The sequence below is a fragment of the Oculina patagonica genome, chromosome 7 (genome assembly GCF_052425735.1).
Source record: "Oculina patagonica isolate OP01 chromosome 7, crgOcupat, whole genome shotgun sequence".
Taxonomy (NCBI): domain Eukaryota; kingdom Metazoa; phylum Cnidaria; class Anthozoa; order Scleractinia; family Oculinidae; genus Oculina; species Oculina patagonica.
In genome coordinates this window covers 27,953,148-27,976,333 of record NC_135764.1, presented here as the reverse complement: position 1 = coordinate 27,976,333, position 23,186 = coordinate 27,953,148, and the positions used below count along the sequence as shown (strand labels likewise).

The 23,186-nt window shown below is 40.2% G+C and overlaps 3 protein-coding genes across 4 annotated transcripts in view; 1 reads left to right on the top strand and 2 right to left on the bottom strand.

Moving 5' to 3' along the window:
• LOC144660589 (pancreatic secretory granule membrane major glycoprotein GP2-like) overlaps positions 1 to 23,186 on the top strand; it is an 82,067-nt gene that overhangs the window by 43,669 nt on the left and 15,212 nt on the right. Inside the window, exons 7-9 of one of the 2 annotated variants that reach the window (XM_078521250.1) lie at positions 20,959 to 21,087; positions 21,834 to 21,959; positions 22,479 to 23,058. In XM_078521250.1, the coding sequence (XP_078377376.1) occupies positions 20,959 to 21,087; positions 21,834 to 21,959; positions 22,479 to 23,058 (835 nt within the window). The remainder of the gene's footprint in view (positions 1 to 20,958; positions 21,088 to 21,833; positions 21,960 to 22,478; positions 23,059 to 23,186) is intronic. The other variant, XM_078521251.1, reaches the window with a different exon arrangement.
• Positions 3,048 to 5,690, bottom strand: LOC144660600 (uncharacterized). The gene is made up of 2 exons (XM_078521264.1): positions 4,813 to 5,690; positions 3,048 to 4,097 (listed from the first exon to the last, which is right to left on the bottom strand). The coding sequence occupies exons 1-2, from the start codon at positions 5,480 to 5,482 to the stop codon at positions 3,190 to 3,192; spliced, it is 1,578 nt and encodes a 525-aa protein (XP_078377390.1). The 5' UTR covers positions 5,483 to 5,690; the 3' UTR covers positions 3,048 to 3,189.
• Positions 6,027 to 9,499, bottom strand: LOC144661013 (uncharacterized). The gene is made up of 5 exons (XM_078521731.1): positions 9,316 to 9,499; positions 8,452 to 8,594; positions 7,916 to 8,053; positions 6,513 to 7,673; positions 6,027 to 6,092 (listed from the first exon to the last, which is right to left on the bottom strand). Exons 1-5 carry the CDS (start codon positions 9,497 to 9,499, stop codon positions 6,027 to 6,029), a joined length of 1,692 nt encoding a protein of 563 aa, XP_078377857.1.

Here is a 23,186-nt window from a genome sequence, read left to right as displayed (position 1 = left end):
ATATCATTTTGACATTGGGATCCCTAGGGGTTATATATTTCAAAGCAAACGTTACGTTTCATAGCAAGAATTAGGCAAAACTTAAAAGATAAACTTAATTCGGCCGTGACACAGTCACTTTAATGCTACAGAAATCGGGATAAGCTCCAGCAGTATGGGCCTCTTGGCTCAAGGCTTAACTTACTGTTACTTATTAGGACTCTTACTAGTGACGGCGAATTCTGCTGTGACTTTGGAGCTGGCTGTTGAGAAACCGAAGTGATAAATGATTGCTCTATCTAGAGGGCCGTGCACTCTGTTTTCACAGTCCGTTTTGCACGCCCGAACTATAGCTCACATGCACTTTATACCAGAATATCAGTTACTTAAGAGGGGTTTGCTCTACGGACCGACTAAGGTATGCAAGATAGCAAAGACCCATTTTCCCAAACTTTGCCAGAATAAAGGCCTCGGTAAACTAGTTCTAAAAATATAAGTTTCGGGTCCTTAAGAAATTTTTTGATTTTTTAGTAGAATTTTTAATATTTTGCCCGTGGCGGCACGCTAAATCAACGCCGAAATAGCGACTTTTGTGAAAGCTGTTGTTCATATATTAAAAGCGTGCTAGAAAATAATTACCAAGGAATTTAAAACCTTTCATTTCCTCTACCTATAAGTGGTGTCAAAATTATATGGAACAAAAACTGGAATTTTTAACGGAATTTTTAACTTTATACATTTTGACAGTCGTAGCAACAGCCGAATTTTGCCTAAATTCACGGGTCAAAAAATCACTCTGGTACACGACTTTACCCTTCAAGACTATACGCCGTAGATAGAGAAATTTCCCATCTACAGTTTCCGCGAAAAAAAAATTGGGATAAACGAAACGACGAATTTTGAAAGCGTTTTGAAAATAGGTCACTCGAGTCATATGAGTGACCTTTCGACCTTCCGTGTCAATAACAACAACTAACGGAAGGTCTTCAAATGTTACGTTTCTTCGTTAAAAGACGTGTAATTTCCACTTTGTTGCATGCTTTTAAATAAAAGGAAACCAGGTTTTTTGCGGTGGAATTGCTTATTTGCTATGTTGGCGAATTTGTTCGAAACTTTCGCGAGAGTTTTGAAATGCGAGCTTATCTTCTGCTTTGAGCGGTTCCGGTACGTTGATTACCAAATTATACTTTCGAATCTGCTTTCAACGAGAATGTGGCATCTACAACGAAGTAAATACCAAATCACTGAGCAATATAGAAATATTTCTTACCTTTATGATTTTTCCTAGTCCAGAAACCACATTATTCGTACCAAAATACGGAGCGAAATGCCTCTTCATGTCTTCTTGTCGCACGCGATCATGTTTCAATGTGACATCCATGTTAACGATTAACTTGGCAAAACCGCATAATTCAAAAGGAAGTTCAGTTCACTGAGGCTTTCTTGGTAGTGCAGCAGCGCATTTTCCCGATCTTACTTTGACATCTCAAATACTCGACGCTGTCAGCTTAGTTCTGAGATGTGATGTGAATGTGCAAAGCTAGACTGGATAACTCCAATTCACCCCGGAAGTGGCGCGGCCACGAAGCAAATTTTCAACTACCGATTATACTTGCTGTCACTCCAGTGCAGTTCATTTTGACAGAAACGACTGTGCCGGCTTTTGCTTATGGCCGCGTTCACTGAGTCTTTCTTTGTGGTGCAATAGCGCGTTTTCCCGGTGTTACTTGAATTGGTCATCTTAAATTCTCGACGCTCTCGGTCAACAGAAGTGGTCTTTTGCTTGTCTTTTAGGAATGTTAACGATTTGTAAAGTAAAGCCACAGGCTACCCAGCTGTACGTAAAGGTTGCTAATCAATTCAGTTAAAAAATATATATATACACAAAAGCAAAAAATTCGTGAGCATTTTGAGCACAGTAAAAGTTGCTTCATTGATCGACTTCATTAAACGGTAATTGAAAATATAGTTTGTAAGCGAATGTATAGGTATATGTGTATTTAGTATATTTATTTTTTTGACGTTCTTATTGAAATTATGTTAAACTTTACAGGCAAATTCCATCGTCCATGCGACATTATTCAGCTTTAAGAAACTGCGGTATAAAACATACCGTCATACATTGTACGTGCATTTAGTATAAATCCACAATGAAACATCTTTATTGTTTGGTTTATACCACTTGGTCAGCAAGCTGTACAATTCAAGTGGAAAACAGATGTGGCAAATGTCTAAGCCTCTACTTACAGGCACTACCCTTTACAATTTCCTTAAACCAACCAGCTACTTCTCCAAAAAGCTAGCCAATTGTATTCAGATGACAATATGACATGTGTCTTACTCCCTACTAAGAGCCACACCCCTTTACAATCCCCTTAGCCAACACACCTATACAGTTCAATGACAAAAAATGACAATTTGACAGGTGTCTTACTTTCTACTTAGAGCCACGTCCTTTGCAAACTACCCTTTGGCGAACAAGCTATACAATTCATATGATAGCAGGTGTCTTACTCTCAACTAAGAGCCACACCCCTTCTACCCTCTGGCAAACATGATATGCAATTGAATGAAAACAGAAGACAATTTGACAGGTCTCTTACTCTCTACTTAGAGCCACACCCCTTTACAAACTACCCTTAGCGAACAAGCTATAACAATTCAAGTGAAAGCAGATGACAATTTGACAGGTGCCTTACTCTCTACTTAGAGCCACACCCCTTCTACCCTTTAGCGAACAAGCTACACAATTCAAGTTATAGCAGATGACAATTTGACAGGTGTCTTACTCTTTACTTAGAGCCACACCCCTTCTACCCTTTAGCGAACAAGCTATAATTTAAGTGATAGTAGATGACAATTTGGCAGGTGTCCTACTCTCTACTTAAAGCTACGCCCCTTTACAAACTACCCTTAGCGAGCGAACAAGCTATAACAATTCAAATGATAGCAGATGACAATTTGACAGGTGTCTTACTCTCTAATTAGAGAGATGATCTTTTACAAACTACCCTTAGTGGACAAGCTATACAATTCAAGTGATAACAGATGACAATCTGACAGGTGTCTTAATCTCTACTCAGAGCCACCCCCATTTACAATCTCCTCTTAGTCAACAATCTATACACCTTTTCACAATCTCACCCGGCCTAAGCAAACAAACTATACACTTAACAATCTTAGAAAACAGACCTCAACATGACTGCTGTCTTATTTGCTACAACAGCTGCACCCCTTTACAATCTCCTCTAAGGAGAAAAGAAACTCCGCTTTGCGGGTTGCGATGAATCCGTCCGTGGAAACGCCAAAGAACTCGCAAACAGTCTTGAGCATAGCTATACTCAATGCTTTCATTCTCCCCTTCTTGTGCATGTCACACGGGTTTAAGTTGTCATAAACAATGGGGTGTCGTAACTGCACGTCATCCAATACAACCTGGCGGGCATCGCAAAACTCTTGCTCTACTTCCACAGCTCTAATATCCTCGTCGGAAGTTGCCACAGCGTTGCGCAACTTAGCTGCCTTTCTTGAAAAGAACGACCGTATCTGCTGTTCAGTTAGGAATTCGTCTTTGGAGAACAACCTCGACCCGTCTGCTTTCTTTGCAAATCGCATATCTTTAGAAACTTGCTCAGGGTTTTGTTTGTGACCAGTTTCCTGCCCAAGGTTGAACTTGTCTTCTAAGTACTTCCTTTGAGTTTCACTAAATCGTTTGGGCTTTTTGGCTGTTTTCAAGGCCCAACCCTGAGGTAAGCCTGCTCCCTCCGTCGCCTCAACTTCAGTTGTTTCTAGTGCTTTTGCGGAACTGACATCTTCTTGAAGGAGTATGTGGTATGACTTCTTTGCTTTGTCTAGTAATGTCTCTTTTTCTGGCAACATCTTGCATTTGCCAAAGGACATATGCTTCTCCAGACTTGAATACCTCTGATAAACCTTTACACAACCCTCATTTGGGCAGGAAAACAGGACGCTGGAATCTTCCACCGCACCACTGTCGTTTTCTTGTTCTTCAAACGTTTCATCAAGGCATGGCTTCTTTGAATTGTCTTGGGAAGCGCGGACGAAGCCACCAGGAGAGAACTGGCAGTCAAATCGGCAACTCTTCAGAATGTCAGGAACTATAAAAAAGGAATGTCATGGTTAAGTATTAAAATAAACTAAATCCTGCATAATTTTATACCCTAAGCTTAAAGTGTATATGACACGAAATCTTTTATTGGCTTTTTTCTTTCGTTGATATGTTTCGTTAAAGGATTCATAGTTAAAATTTGTCCAAAAAAAAAATTTCCGTCATTTTTTGCCGCCGAAATGTCGCACTCTCAGCCATCTTGAAAATTCATCAAACAAGTAGACGTCACAAAGCTGACGTGACGAGCCTTTTGGCCGCGCGCCGCTATGACAATAGGTACGTCACGTCACCTTTGTGACGTCTACTTGTTTGATGAATTTTCAAGATGGCTGAGAGTGCGACATTTCGGAGGCAAAAAATGACGGAAAATTTTTTGGGACAAATTTTAACTATCAATTCTTTATTTAAGCATATCAACGAAAGAAAAAAGCAATAAAAGATTTCGTGTCATAAACACTTTAACAGTGTGAATCAAGAATGAAAAGATACATACAAAAAAGACCCAGGGATTAAGATAACCTTTTACCACAAATAAAGCACACTGGCTTCTTGATTTCACTTATCGGCTCTCTCAGCTGCCTTAGTTGTGTGATAACTAGACGTATTTGATGTCTTGCAACAAACTTACTGGGTGTAATACGCGAAGTTGATCGTTAGTTGCGCACTGTTTATTATTTATTTATTTCTGTTTTCATTTTTCTTACCTTCAACTTTTGATTTGCAGATTTGCTTTCCTTCACCGACGTCAAATGCCTTCCATACTCTGACTGTGTCTCTTGAAAACTCGAAGTTGTTCAGCATGCTTATTCCATCGAGTTTAACTTCAGGTAGTGCACAAGCAGCTACAGTAGCGTCAACAACGGCAACGCGGACCCCGGGAACTCCTCCATGCGACAAAATGGCCGTTTTTAATTCCTGGGCGTTTTGAATATCATGCCCTTCGTTCACGTACCTGCGTACGTGAGATTTAATCGTCGCTGCCTTCCTATCGCAGGCCCCCTTTCCCCCCTGTGGGTCACTGAAGTCCACTCTGCTAACATATATCCCCGTATTAGCCCTCATGAGAGGGCATGATGCTATTAAGCCAGAGCTGTGGTAGCATCCAGCGTTATCCTGACGCAGGGAGGCAGTGCCGACTTCGGGATTTTCTTCCTTTAGTGATCTCAAGGTGTGTTCCAAGATACGCACTACATCAGTGGTCTCTTGTGATGCGTTTTCCACGATATGTACAAAACATTGACTTTCAAACCACCCATTCATCTTTCTTGCGACGACACTGATATGCCATGATATGCCTCTCTTTGCATACCAGTCAGATTGGGTCTCTCGGTACTTGAGTGGAAGAAATTTCATCGCCCAATCTAGCGTAATCATGACAGTGCTCTCATCCAAAGCACTCAAACACACTGTTCGTGCTGTGTCTTGTTTAACAGTTCTGAGTTGGTGTGCTTTCCAGGCCTGGATTGCCTGGACGGCCTGACTATGTATGTAAGAGAAGTCTTCCGCCTCCTCGGGCGCAAGCGTTGATTTAGTTAAATATCGTTCGATACAGCAAAGTACTTCACTGATACTTTCACACTTTGAACACTTGAGACTGTGGTCGTGGGAACACAAGGAACTCAGCTCACTGTTCTTGCTGTCGCTAAGGGCATAGCTGCTACAATGGTCTGCAACAGAGCAGCATTCGGATATGTGCACCTGTTAAAACAGAAATAGTCGCAATTTACATACCTTATTGGTACTTAATTTCATGGGTCTATAATTTCACAATTTTCGCGATTCTCAAGCAATCGCGAATTAAAGACCCGTAAAACGTATTTTTAACGTTTTTGATATATTTTTACTAGTTTTAATGTACGTTGTGGCTAAATCGCAAAAAGAAAATCCCGCGAAATATGGTCTCGCAAAATCGCAAAATTTAGTAACAATAAGGTAACTTGTATGAATAGAACATCCACTTCCAATTTGGTTGCTTACAATGCACCTGTAGAAAAGAGACTGAGCAAAAGCCATAAAGTGACAAAAGCGCTGGCGCTCAAATAAAGGTGGGGGGGGGGGGGGGATTGGTAAAGGTGTGGCTTATCTTCGGATTTAAATGTGCGTAACAAATACGTTTTGGTTTAATATTTGAAAAAGAATATGCTAGTAAATCAAGCTTAGCCCGTAGGCTCATCTTTGGTAATGCTTATCCTATAATTGGGAAATATTTGGCTTCCGTCTGAATTTTGGAGTAGGGGTAGGAAGTATTTTCGAAATGTTAAGGCAGGTGCAATTATGAATACCAGACATATTCTTTTCCAGCCGTGGTCATCATAACATTTTTCGTAACGACAAAGTGGGAGCAATAACGAGAGAAAAGCGCATCACAGAACAAAACAAAATAAAAAATAATAATTTGTGTTACCTTATAGTCAGCCTTCAAATATTCCTTCCCTTCCTTCAGTGATATCTCCCAGCCTTTAGCAGTCTCTCTGTCCAGTCCCCCTTTTTCTTTAAGCTGTTCCACCATTGAACACAGATCTTCAAAACCTTTCGCACCGTCTGCTGCAACGTAATCCAGACCCTGCAAGGATTTCCTGGTAGTAGCCGCACAGGCCGACAAGACTCTTAGCATAGTTGCCGGGCTGAATGGAGTGAAATCTGTTTCCACACAGTAAGTCTGGTATTGCTTTAATAGTCTGCTGGGGATCATCGTCCTGATGACATTTGGTGTTTCTAGTATCTTCCCAGAGGAGAGGCGGAGGTATCGCTGCCCAAACGGGATATCCTGGATGACATGCGGACTCGTTATGTAAGTTAAAAAGTGGTCAAGCTGTTTTCTTTCCACTCTCATTCTCGGACTTTTTGCTCGGGGTACTTCGACTCCACGCCCATACTGAAGAGAATGCTGTCTTGCCATTTTGAACCGGTATTCGGTAAGGCCTGGGATGTAGCTCTGGATGTGTTTGAAAGTTGTGAGGTCCGCCATGATTGACAATATTTGACGTCTTGTTTCCCAGGATGACGCGTTTTCGTAAGACTCTGCCAGAGCAACAAGATATTTTCGCTCCTCAGGCTCGCCAATACCGAGTTCTTTTTCGACTGACCCGGAATTTCTTACGGCCTCCCAGAGGTAGCCTGCATCTCCTGGGGCGATAACATTAAGGCCAGCCACAATTACAGACTTCGCCTTGGATACATGGTTAGCTCTCGTACGTACGGTAGCTTCCTCCCAACGCCGTTTGTATGGCCCGACAGTATCAGTATCACATGAACGTAAGAAATCATTCAGTAGTAAACGTTTCGTGGTCAGGCTGGTTGTTGGTGTGTCGCTGCCGCTAGAGGTTTCGCTGCTTGCCGACTGTGAGTTTGGTTGATATAGGCTAGTCTCCTCTGTTGTCAGTCGGTAAACTAAATCGCCAAGTGTAGAATCAGGCTGAGACAGATTTTCCTCTTCTATCGTCAGGTGACGGATTGAGTCATCAAGTTGAGAGTCGGGCTGGCACGGACTATAGTCTTCTATCTTGAAGTGGTAGATTGAGTCACCAAGTTGTTGCATGACTTCTGAACTAGCTGCATCTGCTCTCTGTGTTTTAAACAGAAAAAAATTATGTTCAATTGGGAATAAAAAGGCAATCCATATGGCTATGCCAGCAAGTAAAATAGCTTGAATGATAACCTTTACTGCATACAAGTGAAGATGAGTTAGTAGAAAATAACTTGGCCGGTGGATTTAAAAAAAAAACCCATTGAGTTGCGGCAGCAGCAGCGACCATAGTTAAGATCAGCAATGAGTAACCTCCTCTGTAGCTGATGCATATTACTTACCTTTGTGATATTCTCTGATATGTCCTCTTCAAGTTCTGCGTCACATTGATCTTCGATAGGTGAAATTGCAGATTCTTGGGCAGTGCTTTCTATAGGAGATTGACTCCTCCAGCTTTCTTCGACATTGTGTGCATATTCCTAAGGAGTTAAAAAATGGCTGGATTTCATGTTCTACCTAGCTAGAATGTATAACTAGAAAATCTTTGATTTCTTGTTCTAAGCTAAGTGGGGCCCCCGATCATCCAGGCCCTGGAATAAGAGGGGGGTCAGCTCTGGGAAATAATCTTTCTAAACCCTTCGGGGCTTAATTTGGTCTCAATATAGTTAAAAAGCAACTCTTTATTTTGTGTATTAATCAATGTGTAACGGACGGATTTTGACCAAGACTACCACTTATTTCGGTTTAATATGGAGTAACAAAAAGTATCAAACGTGTAAACGTGTTATATGGCTGAAAACTTACGTGAGCCTACAGGAAGCAGTACTTGGGTTAAATGGTGGAGTAGTTTGGCATGAGAAAGAGATATTCCTCTTACTCCTGATACTGACTTCCCATGCGAAGACCATCCACTTGGAGCGGCACAATTTCTTTTATTTGAACGCCATCTGATGCCAAACTTGTCGAGGTGTCTTGGGCAAATTGTGAGTTTGAGATGATCTTCGCCCACATTGAAAATGCCTTTTTAAAAGAAAACAAGCAAGGCACTGTGCTTAACAACATTTGACAATATTCTCTTGATAATTGTTTTTACCATTGATGACACGTCACTGCCTTCATATGTTATATCCTTTTACTATAGTCTAAGTAAGCTATTTCTCTTCTTTTGTGAGCTAAGCCAAAAGGAAACTGGGTACTAGAAACAGTCCACTTTCGTGACGCATTTGTCACGCATTCGTCACGCTTCAATTCCACGTTTAAAAGTCGCTATGCACCTGCCAGGCGCGGTGACCCAACGGTTAGTAGCTCCGAACCGAGCGCTCCCAGTTCGAGCCCTTACCGGGGACACTGTTGTGTTCTTGGGCAGGACACTTTACTCTCACAGTACCTCTCTCTACCTTGGGTACCGGCGAGTTAATGATGGGGATAACCCTCTGTTGGACTACCATCCTAGGCTACCCATGCCACGGGAACCAAGATACGCTCCGGGTGTAATTTATGGTCCACTATTTTTGTATGCAGACCTTACTTTATCTTACATAAAAGTAAAGATCAGTAAAAGTGTTATGCTAATTGTTAGTAATTATTAATTATTACTGTGCCTTCACCTGCTTCGTATTTACTTTATTGTTCTAAATTTTAGTCAGATTCACGAGAATCATACATGTCTTGGGTGCTTGAGAATAAAACTAAGCGGGTATAAATTATTAGTTACTAACAAATCCGTACAACTACAACATACCTGCTCGTGCTAGTAATAGCTTTGGCTCCGAGTCTAAAGAAGCGTCTCGAACGTCGTACGCACGTAGATGTCCTTGTATGTCTTTGGTACATTTAGCAATGACGACACTATTCGAATTTGCCGGATTGTCCACACTAGGACCACATTCTCCCCCTGCAATCTGTCCATATTCACACGCGGCCATAAGCAAAAGCTCGCACAGTCGTTTCTGTCAAAATGAACTGCACTGGAGTGACAGCAAGTACAATCGGTAGTTGAAAATTTGCTTCGTGGCCGCGCCACTTCCGGGGTGAATTGGAGTTATCCAGTTTAGCTTTGCACATTCACATCACATCTCAGAACACAGCTGACAGCGTCGAGTATTTGAGATGTCAAAGTAAGATCGGGAAAATGCGCTGCTGCACTACCAAGAAAGCCTCAGTGAACTGAACTTCCTGTTGAATTATGCGGTTTTGCCAAGTTAATCGTTAACATGGACGTTACTTTGAAACATGATCGCGTGCGACAAGAAGACGTCAGGAGGCATTTCGCTCCGTATTTTGGTACGAATAATGTGGTTTCTGGACTAGGAAAAATCATAAAGGTAAGAAATATTTCGTTATTTCTCAGTGATTTGGTATTTACTTCGTTGTAGATGCCACATTCTCGTTGAAAGCAGATTCGAAAGTATAATTTGGTAATCAACGTACCGGAACCGCTCAAAGCAGAAGATAAGCTCGCATTTCAAAACTCTCGCGAAAGTTTCGAACAAATTCGCCAACATAGCAAATAAGCAATTCCACCACAAAAAACCTGGTTTCCTTTTATTTAAAAGCATGCAACAAAGTGGAAATTACACGTCTTTTAACGAAGAAACGTAACATTTGAAGACCTTCCGTTAGTTGTTGTTATTGACACGGAAGGTCGAAAGGTCACTCATATGACTCGAGTGACCTATTTTCAAAACGCTCTCAAAATTCGTCGTTTCGTTTATCCCAATATTTTTCTCGTGGAAACTGTAGATGGGAAATTTCTCTTTCTACGGCGTATAGTCTTGAAGGGTAAAGTCGTGTACCAGAGTGATTTTTTGACCCGTGAATTTAGGCAAAATTCGGCTGTTGCTACGACTGTCAAAATGTATAAAGTTAAAAATTCCGTTAAAAATTCCAGTTTTTGTTCCACATAATTTTGACACCACTTATAGGTAGAGGAAATGAAAGGTTTTAAATTCCTTGGTAATTATTTTCTAGCACGCTTTTAATATATGAACAACAGCTTTCACAAAAGTCGCTATTTCGGCGTTGATTTAGCGTGCCGCCACGGGCAAAATATTAAAAATTCTACTAAAAAATCAAAAAATTTCTTAAGGACCCGAAACTTATATTTTTAGAACTAGTTTACCGAGGCCTTTATTCTGGCAAAGTTTGGGAAAATCGGTCTTTGCTATCTTGCATACCTTAGTCGGTCCGTAGAGCAAACCCCTCTTAACAGTCGGTGAGACTGCCGGCTTTTTCACGATCAGCTGGCTAGTACCAATGTGGTTTCCACAGTCCATGTGTACAATTATGTGGGGAATGTTCAAGAGATCACTTTGACGGTTTAAAGGTTCTGAAGGTTTCTAAGTAATTATGTGTCGGAGCTGTCCGAAATATAATAGTATTTGAACTGGTTCAGTGATTTTTGTCATTATAAATACAGACGAGTGTGCAATAACTATTCAGAACCACACAGGAAGTTTAAAGGTGTGGTGAAGCTTACAGTTGGGATAACATATCTGTTCAACAATTTCGCAAGGTAAGCTAGGGCTGGGTTTAAAATTAGTGGTCAGAGCTAGACAGAATTTTTTGTTGGCTTTCACGTTAACTCTCCACCTTGTGTCGATTCAATTCAATCAAAATACGGTTCGTTTAGCTTTGATTTGTCTCGGCTGCTGTCTCTCAGTCATGAAAGCAAAAATATTCCCACATGTTCGTCTCTTCAGTAAAATATATTCAGTGCAATATGTGATACGCAGTTACTAAACAAAAAAAAACTTATCAGCCTTCCGGAAATGTCCAATCTTTCGTCTGACCGAATAAAGTATGACATATTTCCGGGTTTCTCTATATACAAGGAAAATCGTAAATACCGCACCGTGCGCCTACACTCATTTTGTTTGGCATGTCCCTCTTGAACGTATCACTTTTATGTCATTGCAGCAGAAGTTTCCATTCGAGTAGAGTTATAATCCCGGTGGTGATTATAACCAGTGTTCGCGATTCCTTTGGCAGTTAAAAAGCTCAGGTACCATTTGAAGCTAAGATGACTTCAAATAATTATTATCAGCGCGTGCAAAGTAAATACAAGTCGCACTACATTTCTGGGATTTTATTGTCATTCAGCTGAGGCATTCTTACGAAGCGCACGCGTTTATGTTAGCGCACTAGCTATTGAAATCACCGTTGTTTGTGCAAGATCGTTAAAGCAAAGTTTGCTACAGTTGAAAACAAGTCGTCATAATTACAGTATTTTTCCAATTGATGTAAATGAGATGTAGCTGATCATGATATGCTTGAACGATGTAGGATACGATGCAAAACTTCAATGTTGAAGGCATTTCTTTTTGCAACATATTTACTAGCACTAACAAGCAACTTTATTTTCTGAAAAGTAGCAACAAATGGGTATGCTGTTAGCAATTTTATGGAGTTTCCTTAAGACTCGAGATTAGTATCGCTGTTAATTTTTTTCTTGCTTCTTATTTTTTTCTATAGACAATTAGTTGGACACGCTGCATGATTAACTTACACAATCAGCATAGATTTGATTTTTCAAGGTTATCGTTGACGTCTTTCTCTCAAGGGAAATGTGACTTTGGCTAAGTTTGGAATTGCTTTGGTGCTAGTCTTACAGCACTTACCATGGACGGCGGAGCATTTTTTCAACTGGGGGGGGGGGGGGGGGGTTAACTAGTGACTTGAAGTGGGGGGGCTTGAAAGACTCTTCTCTTATTAATTCTTTATTTTTCTGTAAAAGTGGGGGGGGGGGAAGCTAAAGCCCCCTCAGCCCCCCCGGCTCCGCCGTCCCTGCTTACTGCCTTATCTCTTATTGCTACAAAACCAGCAACCTTAGCTTACACGCACTAGAGTATAAGTTCTGTCATTAAGACTGTCGCAAAATTGAGAAAATCTGTTAGACATGTTTTTTGCTTTTTTTTCCTTTTTTACAATTTGGTACCTTCTTCAAGCGTGGTTCCCACGGTTCTTGTCTAGTAAATATGAAAGGAATGTTCAATGCAAGCGACAAATTAGTCTCATGACAGCGCTTTGGCGACAAGGCAAGGTTTTTATTATGTCTCGGAGGTATCTGCTAGACATAACAATTTCCGCAATTAGCATTTTTCCTTCGGGCCATTTCGAAATCAAGGAATGAAGCACGCCATCAGAAACTGTTCGATATAATAGTGAAATTCACTGGATTGTTTGTGAAGTCCATTGAATTGACTCCGAGGGCCAATTATTTAAGTAGAATGTTGCTAATCTCATGCCGAGTGCTGAAAAGGAAAGCAAAGACGAAGAGCGTCACACTCGCGAACTGGGCTCAATTTGAATTCATCCGCACGACGATAGAAGGGTTCAGTAGTTTTACAGTTGGGGTCAGGCAGTATCGATTTAGCAACTACTTTTTTGCATAAAATCAGAGTACCTCAGGCAAACTAACAAAACAGTTCACCCACGATAGATTACACCACCGCACGTTTTACACCAAACTAATGTTTTACATTGCCCATGGACACGAATCTTAGGTCCCATAGTTTGTACTTCTAGTACCTTATTATTTAGCAATTATTGGATGAGGCTGAGTATGATATGAAGAATTATGCAGATCGAGGAGGTAGTTATATAACACCCTCCGAGATCTGCATAATTCTTCATATCATACGAAAGCCGAATTCAATAATTGTTTTATTATTTATTCAAAATATTTCCAGAGCTCCAAATGCACAAAATGAATTCAATAGGGTTTTGACAGTAGGCAAAGAACACAAATACACAACAACGTTCGCTTTTAAATTTGATTTAAACTTTAAAAACTCGGTTACCTTTATTAAATTTCTTGTCCTTTATAATGTCGATATATAGCACTTGCTTGAAGTGTCTATTGAAGCGAAATCTGATGACACAAAGCGATGTTTTCGAGTACAGGTTTCCATCGTTCTTGCTTACTTCGACGTAGAATTTTCGTAAAACCGTTCCAAGTCCTCCGCTGTGGCTGGATCAGGGATCTTTTGCTCTTGAAGATACGCTTTCAAAATGGATCGACCCTTTCATCAGGAACCCGGTCAGACTGGGGAAAGCCGGGGTCAAAGCCCGGCCTAAAAGCCGGGGTGAGCGCGGCCACAAGCCGGGCTTTGGCCGGGCTAGCCAAGGGATAAAAAATTCGGGACCACAGGGCAAGCCCGGCCTGGCCAGGCCAGGGAAACCGGGGTCAGGATATGGCCTAAAAGCCAGGCTTTAGCCAGACTGGCCAAGGAATTTAAGCATGCTTTAAACTAAGAAAATTAACTTTTTGTAAACACTCTCTGACTCAATTGTAATATATATTTTTTTTTTATTCGGTCAACACTTTTCGGATGTTTACACTTTCATTAAATTCCTTTGCGCATTCATAACAATTAGATTCCTTGAATTGGCATATAAATTCAACACTTCAAAACTTGTGGCTAATGGTTTCTGACTCAGACATTAGGAAGAAACAGACTTAGCTGCTGGCTGTCTTCTGATGCATGAGATGAATGATAAAGTTCAGTTCTCTCTAGATTGTCCAGTTTAGAATTGAAGGTTTCCTCGTTCTTTTATTAAGCCTGTAATAAAATTAAATGCATTCCCGATTAACCTCTCGGTATTTCAGTAACTGTGCACATGAACTTTAGGAACAGTTTACTGAGCTTGCAATTAGATCAGTGCCAACAAGAAATGTTGGATAGCATTTCCCTGGAAAATTCACTGTGAAAAATCCACAATCTACAACAGTCTTATTATTTGCAACCAAAACGGTTTGGAGATTATTTCAATTCCTGGGCGAAACTATAACGGACGTCACACACACACGGCGGAAAGAATTTCAAGTCCAACGGCTAAAATGCAGTTCGAGCAAATAAAGTGTTATGCTTCTGTAAATGTCAAGCCTTCGGTTCCATGAAAGTCCAACCGGTTTTATTGGAGAAATACATTATTAGCTACGTTGAACTCTTACTCACCAAAGCACTTTGTAAACGACTGCTCGACTGCCATGACGTTCCACCATAAACAAGGCCTTCGATCAGGTCCAAAAATCACAAGTTTTCGCCATTTACAAAGCAAAACCTGTTCTCTATAAATACTGTAAGCGAAATAACATATACTGGCTCCTGTAACAATTTAGACTACAAAACATTTTCTCACGAGCGATCAACAGCAAGAGATAAATTCAAAACAGAACGGGCGCCAAAAGTAACGATTCAACGTGACAATAGTCACGTGGGAAGTCACATGGGATGATTTGTGTAACGTGATTGGTTTCTCAACAAAAGTCCGCTGGAGAGTTGAACTGCAGTCTCAATGGTAATGGTGATGCAATCACGGGAATCAAGCGAAGCTTTCTGTTTGTTGTAATGTCATTCTTGTGAAGTATTCAAGGTTTACAAAATAATAAATGGTGAGAATCGAACACACACATCGAGTGGTCAGTTTATCCGTCAAGGTTTTCGAGAATTCGAAGTGTGGAAAGCCTTACTTCATTTGCGATGCAGGCGATACTGATGAGAATGCAAAATGGACTCCGCGGTCTAAAATTCTTTGTTATCTCAATCTCGGTAAGCAATGTTTTTGCTGTGAAATAATGGTCAATTTTTTATTTTAAGTGTTTGAAGTTGGAATTTCCAAAAATTCAGTGGCAGAAATCCAAGGCTTAAAATTGGTATTCACTTGAATACACGAGTTGAGTATTTAATTTAAGAATAAGCTCCTTAGAAATCCCAAGTATTTCTTGGAACTCCCAGAAAGCTAAAAATTTATTTCCCATTTTAAATGAGCATTTCATGCAGCATAACAGCCCATTCAGTCACAGAGAATAAATAGAGATAACCTTTTCTAGTTAATATTAAACCGGAAAATACATCCTGAATCTATCCTTTACTGAAACTACAGTTTTGATGTGACACTTAGTCCTTGACTTTTAATATTTTTATTGACCCCTTTTTTTGTCTTTTCTGTCCTCCTCATGGCCAAGAGTAATCAGGACTTCTGACCATTGGTTTTCCATAAGGAAAGCCATTCTAAAAAAATGGTCATGGAACTTTTAAATCAAGGAAAGCCAGGCTTTTGTGGCCAAGGGGGGCATGAAAGCCCAGCTTTGGCCGAGCTTACCACACTTTTCAAAGGCCGCGCTTTCCTGGCAAGTCCGGCATAAAGGGGCATAAAATTTTCATAGCCAGGAAAGCCGGGCTTTTATGGCCAGGGAGGCCATGAAAGCCCGGCCTTGGCCATGGTTGCCACGCTTTTCCAGGCCACGCTTTCCTGGCAAGCGTGGCATAAAGGCCGGAAAGCCCGGTCAGGCCGGGCTTACCGTGCTTTTGACCGCGCTCCTGATGCAAGGGGACTCCCCTTCGTTGCTTTTTCCGTGTTTTGACTTTCCTTGTCTTCTAATAACTTTAAAATTTTATCTCTACGTAATGCTCAAATCTAGCGGCCATTTTCGCAACCTGCTCGACAGCAAAGCCGTTCAGTCGCGTGACGTCAGCGGTTCTTGGGAACGAGGTTGCGATCCATTAATTTTTGATGTTGGACGATTGACATCATCGTCCAATAATTGGAATTTCTTCCAAAATTGGTCGGCGCTAGCCTGTTAGCTGGAATTAACCGGGGATCGAAAGCTAATCAGAAACAGAGAAATATTTTGAATGAATAAGTATGGGTAATCAAATGGTGACGAGTGAAATTATTTCGTAATTTTACGAGTATAACATTTGATTACATTTTATTATCATAGGTGACAAATTACGCTTGCAATCGTAGGTTTTTGACTAGTTTAGTGCATCGCGAACTCCGAGGCTAGCTGGCTAAGATGAAATTCAAGCGAAAATGTACAAAGTTTAACCTTTAAAACATCTTTTATCCCGGACGCCATCTTGCCGCTAACTACGTTGCCATGGCAATTTTATAATTTCACATGTGAAATTATAAATTAACGTTAAAATTTCGCGCTAAAATTAAGGAGTAATTTGTCACCTATGATATTATAAAGGAAATTAACGATTCATGTTATTAACGCGAATTTCAAAAATTCGCTTTAATTTTATTGATGTAAACACGTATACTATAAGCATTTAACCAGAACTTTTCTTAAATTCGCGTTAATTTTATTACGCGTAAATTTTGTTCGCGTTGTTAACTGTATGCTTCGTTATATTCCTGGTTTGTAATTGAAGTGTAAGCCTTTCAGTTCGCTTCCACTTCTTAGACAGTTATTTCCTTTGTATTTGCATTTTTTTCACTGGCTAACAAAATTGCACTAATGCGTCGAGCTGTGTAATTTGTAGTCTTAAAAAAATAAGAAGTGCTTAGGGTAGTTATTCCAAATTGCACTAGAAAAAGCATGTGATTACTTATTAAAAATACATTTATTTAAGAGGCCGTCTTTCTTTAAAACACCCACTCAAATTCGCGTCAAAAAATAATTTCGCCTGAAACCCTGGCAACCGAAAGACTTTACCAAGGCTAGAAGTAAAACATATTTGGTTTGATTGAAAATGATTTTCAGGCTGCGTTAGGGGCCATCAAATATTTTGCCCCTTCCAGACCCGCCACAACGTCTTAAAATTAGAAAAATAGGCATTTTTCGAGCCGCTGTCAAATATTATATTCGCATCGAACACCGATAATTTTTATATCGAATTTTTTATAAACGTTTCTAGTTTTCTTAGAAAGTAGAAACTTTCCCTTCGATTTATCTGGAAATGCGAAATCAAGGATATAATGACTACTACTGATCGGCATGGAACGAAGGTTGAAAAATGGCCTGCATTTAGAAGAGAATATTTCAATTTTGGGACGTAGCTGATAACTCTACTCTGCACAGTCGAAAAGTGTAGTCCTTTATCTGCTAAAATATGCAAAATCACATGTACGCCTTTAGTATTTCAAAAGTTATGGCCGTTTGTATCAGCACATGTGCGAGTAATGACGACAATATAAGCGGAAATGTTGTTATTACTTGCACATGTGCTGATCAGACAGGCTGATACAAATGGTCATAACTTTTGAAATACTGAAAACGTAAATTTGATTTTGCATATTTAAGCAGGTAAAGGACTACACCTTTCAGCTGTGTAGAGAATAGTTATCAACTAGGTCACGAAATTGAAATATTCGCATCTAAATCAAGGCCATAATTCAACCTTCTTTCGATGCTAATCAGTAGTGGTCATTTTATCCTGGATTACGCATTTCCGGATAAATCGGGGGGGGGGGGGGGGGAATTGCTAACATCTTAGAAAACTAGAAATGTTTATGAGAAAATTGATATAAAGATTGTTGGTGTTCGATGCGAATGAAATATTTGACAGCGGCTCGAAAAATGCCTATTTTTCTATTTTTTCAGACGTTGCGGCGGGCCTGAAAGGGCAAAATATTTAATGGCTCCTAACGCGGCCAGAAAATCATTTTGAATCAAACCAAATCCGTTTTAGTTTTAGCCTCGGTAAAGTCTTTCAGTTGCCAGGGTTTCAGGAAGAATTATTTTTTGACGCGAATTTGAGTGGGTGTTTTTAAGAAAGACAGCCTCTGAGCTGTTCCAAATTTGTTCGAGGTTCGCTTCTCTTACCCCGCCCCACTCCCGGCCCGTTAAAAAATGATACTGCTTCGAGACTGGAATCCTTCCACAACTGAACTTTTTTCGCAATACAGTCACGTATTAGAATTTAGTATTTAATTTTTCAACAGACATTTTTGGAGCGTGTTAGCATGGCAGTTTCAAGCTGGTTGTCCTCAGTATTTCTCGTGGGATTCTCAGTCTTGATGTTAGGAAAAACTTCCCAAGGTGAGGACGTTGGACTCTGTAAACTCAGTAAAGTGCCAGATTTCGCCGGGAGAGAGATACAGAATTTTAAACAAGATATGTTCTCGACATTTGCTCTAAGAGCATAGAGCAGCAGCTTATGTCGTTTTAGTACAAAAATACTATTCATCTCCTTTTTGGTGAATAATTGTTAACTATTCGTATTAATCAATAATCAGATCATTCACAATCACGGTTAGTTTAAGGTTTAAAGAGCTAGTAAAGCTCACCTTACAAAAAACTATTATTTTCTCAAAATTAATGCCGTCAACTTTTTTTCAAGTTCATACATATTCAGTCGTTCTTCCTTAGATAAAGTGAGTGAAACTTGGTCCAGCCCCAGAACTCCGCCCTCCCCCCCCCCCCTCCCCCCTCACAGGCGGAAGAAAGCGGGAGAAGAGAGAAACCAGGGTAACTTGGATGAATATGCATTATTACGTAGCCCTCTCTGTAATTTTCCCTGCATATAATAACTTTAACTAACTCCCTGATTTTCGGGACCTCACATGAAAGCTGATTTGACTTTTGTTTGCTTTAGGCGTATGTCCAAACAACTGGATTCACTTGCAAAGTTTCAGTTCCTGTTACAAGTTCTTTTCCAACATCGTGACCTGGAATGAAGCAAAATCCGCCTGTGAAGCACTCGGATCCAGACTCGTGTCGATAAATTCACAAGCTGAACTTCAAGCAATTGCGGAAAATGTTACTGACAATACCTACTCATCAGCATGGATTGGTTTGTACAGGGATCCTCAAGACTATTCTTGCTGGCTGTGGCTTGACGGATCACGTCCAAACTACACTAACTGGCATACTGGAGAACCTAACAATTACAACAATGGGGGAGAGGAGTGTGGAGAAATGTATTCTCAATGGCGTGCATGGACATGGAACGATCTAAGATGCCATTGGTATATTCGCCCGTACATTTGTGAAACAGATCGTAAGTCAGAACATGTTATTTTTTGCATGTTATGTTCGATGTTGAATTGATAGAAAACTGTTTTTACAACCTGCTGTTCACATTTTAAAAAACTTTCTGCCTCACCAACTTTTAACCTGAGGGTGCTACGTTTCTTGCCATTTGCTAAGAGTTTACTTTTTCATTTTTCTAACGTTTTTTTTGTCCCTCAATTTTGGTTATCTAGATGCGTTTATTAACTTTTATCTTGATAATAGGCCATTTTCAAAAAAACCATAATACTCACTGAAAATTTTGCGTAAGCATTGTTTTCAATTTCTCTTGGGGCAGCAAGAGAAATTGAAAACAATGCTTATGCAAAATATTGGAGGGACAAAGGGTATTATGGTATTTTTGAAAATGGCCTATTGCCCGCTGGGCTGAACAGTGAAAAGTACTGCGCAATACTGTTTCATACATATATTGTAAGAAAGCCTCTCTCCTGTTCTTTTCACTGTTTATTGCAATGTTCTATGAAGACGTTAATAACTTCATATGGGAGACAGCATTTATCCGGGAGGGGGAGGGGTGGGCTAATAGCCCGAATTTTTTCCAGAGAAGACAGATGGACCTCTAACCAGATGAAGGGGATGGGGGTTTTGACAGTACGCATTTTCTAGGCCGGTATAAAAAAATAAACATGTAATGTTTAATAAATGAGCAGCAGTGTTTTATCAAGTTTAAACTTGATAAAACACGAACTGCGAATTTATTGAACGGCTTAAAAATCTTCTGATGTAGATCAACTTATTCTTGCACTAATATTTAGATTTGGAGTTATTTTGGCCTAGAAAATTGGACGTAAAGTTTAGCCGTGTCTTTATCAGAAATAAAGACACTCATTAAACATTAATTTCTTTTGTATTTTCTTTATGAATTATTAATGAGTTTTTTAAGCGTGTATACAACAACTTGCTCGAAAATGAGACGTTCTTATTGAAAAGGAGTGCACTTATATTTGATTGTTAGAGATCTGGTAAAACGCAGTGCGACGACATGTTTTGCGCAAGTATACAGTTTTCATTAACGTGCATGTTATAAAACCTTACAAGCTTGAGAATTCCCAGGAGGGAAGGGTGGGAGGGGGGGGGGGGGGAGAGAAACTGAGCCTTTCCGGGGCAACAGCAACAGAGCAATGCTTGGAAACGGAGCGTGCACAAAAAAACAGAACCGGTTGCTTAGGTAAACATTTTTGCGCTGGACATTAACGCTCAACCCAAAACCTTCGTCTTTTATTGCTGAAAACTGAAATCATTTGGAAACTGTGACTGTAAAGACGGCAACTTTCGCTTAAAATTTGGGTAAAAGCTAAGTGTTGAAGCTATAGAAGCCAAAATTGCTGTTTCACCTCATACGTTATTATGTATGCATCCAGATCCTTGTTAAAAGAAAACAATTGAGTCCATTTCAAATCGTTTACTGACCATTGACAGTGGATTTCATGTTTTTACCCTCATTAGGGTCTAAATGTAGTTACTTGTCAGCTCAAACAATGTTTTTATGCCGCTTATAAGCTCCCCAAGACATGAACCCACCCAAAACCCCTAACAAAGTTGTGTAAGCACATTTAAAGGTGCTGTATTGTAAAGAGAATCAAAAAGAGAATCAGGCATTCTTTTCGGATTCAGTTATTGGCGAGTGTGCTGTGTCAAATGGAGGAAATTGCAGTCACAAGTGTGTTAATACTGCAGAAGGCTACAAATGTGAATGTCCAGACCCGGGACTGGTGTTATCAATGGATAATAAGACATGTCAAGGTAAGAGCTGACGTACTTTTTTTTTTCTAAGTGCCCCACTTTTTTCTTCTCACTATCCAGCTTTCAGTACGCAAATACCGTGAAAGTTCCGCCAAGCTTTTTACGTCAGTTAATGACAGATTTTAAAAGTATTGCCTGTCTTTATTGTGGTAAGATCAAATTCAAAGAAAAAACGGTTTGCAGATGATCCTGACCGAAAAGTTTCTTTTCCCATGTCACAATGAATGAAGATGCTGTGACACGTCGCACAAAACAAGGACAAATATCACGTGACTTCTTTGCAAGCGTTAGTGCTTTCATAAAATTGACTTTTATAGCGTCCTATCAGTTAACTGGATAACTTTTATTTTCTCATTGAATACGTTTCTATGAATAGATTGTGTAGTAATTTCAGCCTCGTTCTCATGTTACACTCTGCATGACCTGTACTAACTCACAAAAACATAGCTATATCTCAAAACGTATACCACAATTTGAAACCACAAACTACCTAGCGTGAAAGAGGAGGTTTTAATCTATTGAAATCCGTGTTCAAATCGTTTCAGTACTCTTGGTCCATTTTTAACCTCTGGCTCCCGGACTAGATAATAAAACACCAAACTGCTGGTGAAGGGTAATCAACATCACACGTTTCATTCTTTACGCCAAAATCGGCAGCAATATACAAACCAAATAGCCCAAAGTTTTGATCTTCGCTTGCACTGTATATTGAGTCGTGGAAACCATTAAGATTATCTTTCTTTCAGACACTGACGAGTGTGCCGTTTCAAATGGAGGCTGCAGTCATAATTGTGTCAATACCTTTGGGGGCTACAAATGTGAATGTCCAGACCACTGGGCATTGACGTCACTGGATAACAAAACATGCGAAGGTAAGTACAGAACCATGAATACTGTAATAGCACAGGAAAACGATAATTACTAGCTTACTGTTTTACGTTATTGGTGTGCTCCAGCTGCGCTGAAAATCGTACTACATTCATTTGCAATTCAGCGCTTAAAAAGGTAATGTGAAAGCACGCAATTCTGCATTTTTTAAAACTACGCGACGACGAACAATTTTTAGAATTAAAACAATGCATTTACATTTTTAGCAAAGATACTTCTCACCCCTTTACAATCAATGGAACTACGGCATTGTTGTCGTGATAGCTATAGCTTCCATTTCGCGGGAAAAGATGGCCTTTTGACGCAACTTCGAGAAACCGCTGACTATAACGTGAATTTATTGTGTTGCAAGTTGTGAGAGCATAGTTATTCGGTCCCAGATCTCCTTTCTACCTCCCCCCCCCCCCCCCCCCCCCCGCCCCCAGACGAGTTGGACATTGTGAGATTTCGTCGTTTCTTTAAATTTGTGTGTACGTGGTCACATATTTTTCGCATTTCTTTAGCTTCAGGTGTTGATGTCCAGTGCAACAGTAACAATATGACCATCGTCATTTCCAAGTCACTCCTCCGTGGTATTGACGGTGAACATCTTCGGCTCCTGGACACCACATGCAAAGCTGAAGAAACCAGCGCTCACTTTTCCCTAACGACACCGCTGACCGGCTGTAATACAACACGCAGGCACTCACCTACCGCTGTCGTTTACTCCAACACAGTGTTGGAAATCTCTGTGTCTGGTAACGTAACAAGGGTGCGTGAAATAGAGATACAGTTCAGCTGTTCTTATTCCAAGCATGGCGTGATATCATCATTTGGGTGGGAGCCAAGTAACAGAAAACTTGTCATCAGCGATGAAGGCAAAGGAAACTTTACACTCTTTCTGAATATGTTTTCTAACGGAAGCTTCGTGAATTCTTACACCATGAATGATTTCCCGGTTGCTGTAGAGCTGCGCGCACTTCTATTCTTTGAGGTATCAGTGACGTCAAGTGACAAGCAGCTGTCAATCGTAGCAGATCGATGTTATGCCACGCCCACAAGGGATCGTAAAAATCCTTTGAAGTACGAGTTTATCACACAAGAGTAAGGAACCGATTTTATGTTGAGCAGGTTTTGGACTACCTGTCTAGTATGTGTTCTACAAGAGTTATAAACTTGATAATGGAAATTGCACTTTCCTTGCACTGGTACAAGTTTATAGCGGGTAACAA

What these genes read in the sequence shown, in the direction of transcription:
- LOC144660600 (XM_078521264.1), bottom strand. Translation starts at nt 5,482, where the DNA reads ATGATTACGCTAGATTGGGCGATGAAATTTCTTCCACTCAAGTACCGA. An exon ending in CTGCAAATCAAAAGTTGAAG is followed by an intron (nt 4,098 to 4,812) that starts GTAAGAAAAATG and finishes CCTTTTTTATAG; the next exon opens with TTCCTGACATTCTGAAGAGT.
- LOC144661013 (XM_078521731.1), bottom strand. Translation starts at nt 9,499, where the DNA reads ATGGCCGCGTGTGAATATGGACAGATTGCAGGGGGAGAATGTGGTCCT. An exon ending in TATCAGAGAATATCACAAAG is followed by an intron (nt 7,674 to 7,915) that starts GTAAGTAATATG and finishes TTTAAAACACAG; the next exon opens with AGAGCAGATGCAGCTAGTTC. An exon ending in ATTTGAAGGCTGACTATAAG is followed by an intron (nt 6,093 to 6,512) that starts GTAACACAAATT and finishes TCTTTTCTACAG; the next exon opens with GTGCATTGTAAGCAACCAAA.